General features: G+C 57.3%; 1 protein-coding gene across 1 annotated transcript; it reads left to right on the top strand.

The window, feature by feature from the left end:
• Positions 1-1,314: 1,314 nt before the first annotated feature.
• Positions 1,315-4,214, top strand: LOC308638402 (kallikrein-2-like; the record flags this gene model as incomplete). Its single annotated transcript, XM_081275836.1, has 5 exons — positions 1,315-1,360; positions 2,392-2,551; positions 3,409-3,683; positions 3,769-3,905; positions 4,059-4,214. 5 exons carry the CDS (start codon positions 1,315-1,317, stop codon positions 4,212-4,214), a joined length of 774 nt encoding a protein of 257 aa, XP_081131962.1.
• Between the last annotated feature and the right edge of the window lie 3,120 nt (positions 4,215-7,334).

The following is a 7,334-nucleotide window of genomic DNA, read 5'->3' as shown; positions in this document are numbered from 1 at the left end:
CTCCCAGAATGATTCCAGGGCACCCTGATCTATGTGTGTGGAGGTGAGGCCCTGGTTGAGCACATCCCTCTATCCCTGCCTTTAGATCTTTAATTGTGATTATCTGAGTCCCTCTCCTGTCACCCTCACAGCACTTGGAATTTACTTGTCCCTCACTTAGGAAAGAGGGAAGATTTTTATCAAGTTCTGAGATGCAGCCAGGGCTGGATCCCTGTGAACTGTTTGGTTTTACAGAGCAGCTGAACTGGCCCAGCCCGAGGGACTTTAGGCAGTCTTACCAGGTGTCAGTGGAGGTGGCAGGGCTCTCATTCTTGACTCTCTTCTGTGGTCCTCAAATGCCATTTTAAATGTCACTCACTCTTGAGGTGCATAAGCCTGGTTCCTGAGACTGAAATATGCTATTGTGGAGAGGACAGTGGCTTTTGCGTGGGGGTGCTCCTGACCTGGGTGGGCATGATAGGAATCCCTGACATACAGATTGAGTGCCCGGGGCTGGAGAATGAGGATGGAGATGGGCGTGTGTGTGTGTGTGTGTGTGTGTGTGTGTGTGTGTGTATATAGTGTGTGTGTGTGTGTGTGTGTGTATATATATATATATATATATATATATATATATATATAGAGAGAGAGAGAGAGAGAGAGAGAGAGAGAGAGAGTGTGTGTGTGTGTAGGGGTCATGGGAAACCCTTAAACCATTTGGAAAACCCTGGATTTTGAAGTGCTCAGGACCTCAGTCCAGGAGACTCATATTTTCCGAGTGGCAGGTGGATCTATAGAACCATAAGGTTTATTATAATAGCAGCAGTAGATTTAGGGGCCCAGATTCTGGGTGTGGAAGTGTAATGATCCGAGTTCTGCATCCAAGGCTTCTATTTCAGGGACATAAGAACTTGGAGGTCGGCATCTTGGTCAGGGTGGCATAGGGATCAGGGAGACTTGCTACCCATGGTGATGGCACTTCAGGGGACACTGGGTCTTGGGCTGCAAAGGCCTGACTTGTGGTTTGGGCACATGGGGCTTTGCATTGAGGGTCAGTCCTATCCCCGTTTCTTTTCACCCTGGGCCTCTCCTTTCTTCCCCTTTTAGATCAAGTCTCTCTGGGCTGCAGGCTCTGCTCACCTGGCTTCAGGACCTGGGAATGCATCCAGAACAACCAACACTGGGTGCTCCTCCCCTGCAGGGCTCCTGGTGTGGAAGGACGTGTCCCGCTCCCAGCAGCAGGGTGGGGTCGTGGGGGACCGGAGACTTCATAAGCCTGCTCAGGGAGTTCCTCAGTCCCGAGCTTGCCACCTGCCCCTGGATGCCTCTGTCACCATGTGGTTCCTGGTTCTGTTCCTCGTCCTGTCCCTGTGGGGGACTGGTGAGACAGTGGGGAATCCAGGAGGGGTAGGGGCCTTGACTCTCACCTCCCTTGAGTCCTTCCTCCCCCACCCAGCCCCCAGCCTGACCCTCCAGGTTTGTCCCTATTTCTCAGTCCCACATTTAATCCTGCCTCTGAGCCCTCTGTGTGGCCAAATTCGTCACAGTCCTCATTCCCACACCAGGTCCCTGCTCCCTCCCAGGAATCCCTCTTCATGGGTTCTACTCCCTGCTGCCAGCCACTTTTCTGAAGGGACAGATCCCGGACCATCCCTGTCTCTCTGTCTATTCCAAGGACCTCTCTCAATGACGCTGGAGATCCCGGTCTCCCTCCCAACCCCCTAAATGCTGCTGATCCCCCCCAGCAGTGAGCCCTTCACCCGAGCCCCCTCATCCTGCTCCTAGGAAACTCAGATTCCATCAGGACCCCTGCTTATTCCCAGAGCCAGGCTTCCTGGCCTGAGGCAGCAGAGAATCTCCCAACCTGGCTGGAGTTCTGAGAATTTCCCCTCGTTCCCTGACTCTGCCCAGCCTCTCAGCAGTGGCTGGCCTTTGTCCAAGGTGGAGGGGTCGGCAGGCAGCACCACCAGCCACAGCTGCCAGTTACCCAGAGCACACTCCCGAGATCTGCATCTTTTCAAATCTCCAACCATCCTCCCAGCCTGGGACCCTTAAGCCTCCCCAACCTCCTCTCCCACGGGGAGCTTCTCCTTGGTTTCTAGAAATCCCTGCCCTCCCGGGACCCACGCCACCATCTCCCAACCTCCCCCCCCCATCACCCTCATGTCCGGACCCCAGGCCCACTGCCTGCTCCAGATGCTGTGTTGGCCCTCCTGCCCCGAGCCCGGGGGTCTGTCCTGCTCCCTAGTCGGAATACCCTTCTACAAACTCAGGGAATGGTCTCCACTCCAGTCCCTTCTCAGCACCCCTTGCCCACGCCCCTGAGTGCCCAGGCCTGGTCCTCTGCCCCCTCAAGCCCACAGCGCAGCCCCTTCTTCCTGCCCTAGCCCTGCCGGCTCCCCCTCTCTGCAGGTGCTGCGCCCCCCATCCAGTCTCGGATCATAGGGGGCTGGGAGTGCCAGAAGAATTCCCATCCCTGGCAGGCGGCCGTGTACCATCATGGTTTAGCAGTGTGTGGGGGCGTCCTGGTGCACCCCCAGTGGGTCCTCACTGCTGCCCACTGCTTCAGAAAGTGAGTAGGGGCCTGGGCATGTCGGTCGGTGGCAGAGCACCTCCCCTGGCATGCGCAAGACCCGGGTCCCATCCTCAGCAGCTTGTCCAAAAGAAGTGAGTGGGGCCTGGGAGTCTGGGAGGGGGCTTCTGTGCCCCACGGGGATCGACAGCTGGGCCTTTCCCCCACGCGAGGCGTGGGACTGAGAGGGAGAGGACAGTGCTGATCCAGGTGGCCTGGGGAGGGCTAGAGCCAGGCTGGACCACCCTGTCCATGGCTGCCCGGCCCCTTTCTCCATCTCTCCCCACGGAATTGTCTTTGTGCCTCTCAGAATCTGGCTGCTCCATGTGGGGCTGGGTTCTGGCCTCTGTCTTCCTTTCTTCTCTGTCTCTGAGTATCTGCCACCATCTCAGGCATTGCATGTCTCCCCCTCCATGTCTCCACCCCTCTCTCTTTCTCTGGGTCTCTGGCTCACTCCTCTCCCCCATCACTACTGGCCCCATTCCCAGGGGGACCCCGAGAAAAGGCAGGCATGCACCCCAACCTGTGTGCCTGGGAGGGGGCTTCCCGCTCTGCCCTGCCCCTCCCTGTGTGACCACCAGTCCCCTCTGGGGGAGACACAGGGAAGGGCTGGGGGGCCCACTGAGGGAGGGGGTGGGGTCCGACCTTGGGCTCTGTGCCCGGCTGCCTGCCCTGCTGGGCCCTGGCCGCCGCTGCAGCGAGCTGCTCCTCTCAGTGCACCCTGCTTCCTCTCTGCTCCCTCTTCTCTCTTTTTACCCCTGTGCCCCTGTCCTTCTCTCTTTCTTCCTCTCCTTGGGGACCCTCTTGGGCTCCCCGCCCCTCCTCTCCTCATTCTCTCCCTCCCTCTATTTCCCTAGCAATATCCGGGTCGCTCTGGGTCGTCACAACCTGGGTGCTGAGGAGGACACATCCCAGTTGGTCCCTGTCAGCTACGCCTTCCCCCACCCGCTCTACAACATGAACTATCTGAAGAGCACCGAGGATGACAGAAGCCACGACCTGATGCTGCTCCGCCTGTCGGCGCCCGCCCGGATCACCCATGCCGTGAAGGTCCTGGACCTGCCCACCCGGGAGCCAGAAGTGGGGAGCACCTGCCTGGCTTCTGGCTGGGGCAGCATACAACCAGACAAGTGTAGGTCTGGCCAGACCCGCCGCCCGGGCCTGAGGCAGGAGCCTGGCCGGTTCTGGCTACAGTCGTGTTTTCCCCTGGCCCGTAGTCTTGAGCCCAGGGACTCTCCAGTGTGTGGACCTCAACCTCATGCCCAATGACATTTGTAGTAAAGCCTATTCTGAGAAGGTGACAGACACCATGCTGTGTGCTGGGCGCTGGCAGGGTGGCAAGGACACCTGTGGGGTAAGCTCGCCCCTCCCCCAATCTCTTATGGGAAAGGAATGGGAGGACCCCACTTCTAAGCTGTTGGTGATCTGCCAGCCCCGAGTGAGAGATGGGGCTTCCCAGGCAGAAATTGGGCTGACCTTTCTCTCTCTCTGTCCCTCCAACCCCTAGGGTGATTCTGGGGGTCCACTCATCTGTAATGGCATGCTGCAAGGTCTCACGTCATGGGGCAGTGATCCCTGTGCTGTGCCCCAGCAGCCTGCCCTGTACACCAAGCTGAAGGCTTACCGGAAGTGGATTGAGGACACCATGGTGGCCAACCCCTGAGTGCCCCCGCCCCATCCCTACCCTTAGTAAAATGGAGTACACACCGAGTTCTGGTATCTTCCCACCTTTCTAGACACAGGGCACCTGGATGCTCAGAACTCCCCTGGCCAAAACTAGAGCCTCCCCATCAGTGCTGACCTGGGTCCTAAGGTGTGGTCAGGGCTGCAAGGAAAAGGAAGAGGCAGACATAGGTGTCCCCAGTGGTCCTCGGATGGGTGTGAGTGTCTGTCTTCTGCTCCCCTGAGGACACTGACGGTGTCTGCAGACATCTCACACAGCTGCCCCGGGGACACACAGAAGGAGGTGGGTGGCTGTGGCATGTGTGTGATGGAGAGATGGGGCAGGCTTGGGTCCACCCTTGGAGAAGACAGTGACATGTGAGATAAACACTGTTGAGGCACTGAGCAAAGTCTGGAAGCACAGGGCACCGACACACACTCACAGCGGGGTGGCACTAAACATCACCTGCTTCATCCTGGGGCGTCCGGGAGCCTAAGGAAGATGTGAGCAGAGAAGGGAGGGTCCCCCTGTGTCATGGGGGACTCACGGGGTGACAAGAGGCCTTGGAAGCTGATCCAGTATGGGGGAGGGTGTCCGTGGTCCCCCAAACCACCCTCGGACTCAGCGATTTTGTAGCAGGACTCAGAACTCAGGAGAGTCATCGTGCTGTGGTGTCCTGTGGTTCTTTACGGTGCAGAATGCAGATGAAAATCAGCAGAGGAAATGCCCACCGACTGGAGTGTGGAGGGGACAGGGCAAACCCCAGCTGTCCTCTCCCAGTTGGGTCTTGTGGACAATGATGTGTGACAGCACCGACAGAGTATTTTCAACTAGGAGGGCTCCCCTAAGCCTTCGTATCCAGCGTTTTTATTGGCGTCTGCCCAGCAGGCTGGGAGTCCTCACCTGGCTGACCCCACTCACCCCTCCCCAGGCATTTGCCCCAAATCACATTGTTGGCCTGAACCATCTGGCCTGGTGCAAGGCCAGTTATACTAAGGTCCTCTCAGGCAGAGAATTCCAAGGCTCTGGGGTTGTCCCCAGGAAGCCACTCAAGGGAGAGTCCTTGATTTGGAAGATGCAGGAACCCAGCACCTTCAGAGTTAGCCTTCCAAGGCAGGGGGTGAGGAAGAGGCGGGAGGAGAGAGCCCTGTGGGCGGGTCTGCTCTTGTGACCGGGTGGACCAGGGAGCTCCCTGGGGACGGGGAGTCCAGGGTAGCAGCATGTTCGAGGGAAGACTGAGCTCGCTGAGGACACAGTATTGTCTCATTTGCTTTCTCTTCACACTGTGGGTGGGTGGGTGGGACTTCCGCCCCAGGAGGATGGCTGGACACCCGGGATGGACAATAGCGCCTTCTTCACAGGTCTTCGCAGCCCAGGGAGGGGGACGCACACACTGTGCAGGATCACTTGGGGACTGCATTCAGAGTCAGACAGCAAGAGGGACTGTGGGAGTCAGGCTGTGCAGTAACAAGGGGGTGGGGGAGCTCTGGTTCCCACAGCAGGTTGGGATTCCACAATCTCGGGGGCTGGCAAACCCACCGGCTTAACCAGCTGGAAGGGAAGGTGGCCTGGTGGGGGGGGCCTTTGCCGTCTGGTGCAGGGCAGATCTGGCAAGAGCTTGAGATCTGTGGTCCTTTAAGGCCTCCCATCACATGCACCAAGTCAGGGACCCGTGATGCCTGCCTGAGACAGCTCCCCTACACGATGTGTCTGATTGTCCCCAGGTCCCCCCTCCGCCAAGACTCCTAGAAATGAAGCTACAATTGTAACCCCCGAGGAAGCCCGTCACGCTGCGGAAGAGCTGCATTATTTTTTTGTTGAAACAGAAGAAATCTGGGTGTGGAAAGGACATGAAGCATGGGGTGTGGAAGCATGGGGTGTGGGGTGCTCTTGAAAGGACCTTAAGTTGGAGCAGGCAGAATTTGTTGGTAGGAGCTGATTAAGAAGAGAGTCTGCGGGGCTGGGGATGTGGCTCAAGCGGTAGGTAGCGCACTCGCCTGGCATGCGTGCGGCCCGGGTTCGATCCTCAGCACCACATACCAACAAAGATGTTGTGTCCGCCGAGAACTAAAAAAAATTAAATATTAAAAAAAAATTCTCTTTCTCTCTCTCTCTCTCTCTCTCTCTCTCTCTCTCTCTCTCTCTCTCTCTTTAAAAAAAAATAAAAAAAAAAAAAAGAAGAGAGTCTGCGTTTCGTCTTGCAGCTCTGGGGGTAGAAGGGCTCTAATAGTTTGGTTGGTGGAAACAGGGACCAAAAGGTGACCTGTACTAAAAAAGACTGAGATGCTAGTCTTGCCTTGATATACCCCAGAGGAAGGGACCTAAATGCTCTGGAGATTGGCGTATGAGGGTGGGTTTGCTATCTAAGACCTGCCCACTGCCCTGAGCCTCAGGGCCTCTCAAGTCCCGGAGCCATCAGAGCTGCCCAGGAGGACTCATGGTGGTTTGTCCCCCTAGTGAGGACCCTGACCTTGAGAATCTGTAAGGGAGGGGCTGCCAGCCAACCTGCCCAACTTTGTCCTGAGGGAGATACTATCTTTATTGTCTTGAGAGCCAAACAGAACTGCTCCAAGGGGCCTATTGTATTTACTGTCCTGGACATGAAGCACAGCACTTCTGGGGACACATGATACTTATCCAGGACAGCAAACAAAGCTGCTTTGGCGGAGATGACTGTGTGAGACTGCTGGCCGGCCAAATGTTTTGGACAGCCGTCTCCAGCCCTGTTGATGCCTGTGCTCTGAGACACAGAACCATGAGAGAGACTCGTGGAGAACTGTCCCCAACACATTCAGCTCGTGTCCTCCTCCCTTCTCGGCAGGAGAACCTTGTCCACCTTCCCGTCCTCCTCATCCACCACATGTGTGTTCCCCCAACTTCCCCAGTGTTCTGGGCCCCGGGGGTGACCGTGGCAGGGGCAGGATGGCCACCTGATTTGGTACCACTGGTGGTACGTGGTGCCTTGGCCTTCAGGGGCCATTCCCATGTTTCTCCATGAAGGCTCATAGTGCTGGAGGGAGTGGGGGGCCAAGGGGTCCCATGCCTGGCAGAGGAAGCAGAGGACAGGAGAGGGCATCAGAGAGGGCAGAGGGGCTCATCCCACAGGCCACAGCGGGGCTG

This window comes from Spermophilus citellus, assembly GCF_964194105.1.
Source record: "Spermophilus citellus genome assembly, chromosome: 18".
Taxonomy (NCBI): domain Eukaryota; kingdom Metazoa; phylum Chordata; class Mammalia; order Rodentia; family Sciuridae; genus Spermophilus; species Spermophilus citellus.
Note: the sequence above shows the minus strand (reverse complement) of the source record. Positions and strands in the feature narration are given on the sequence as shown.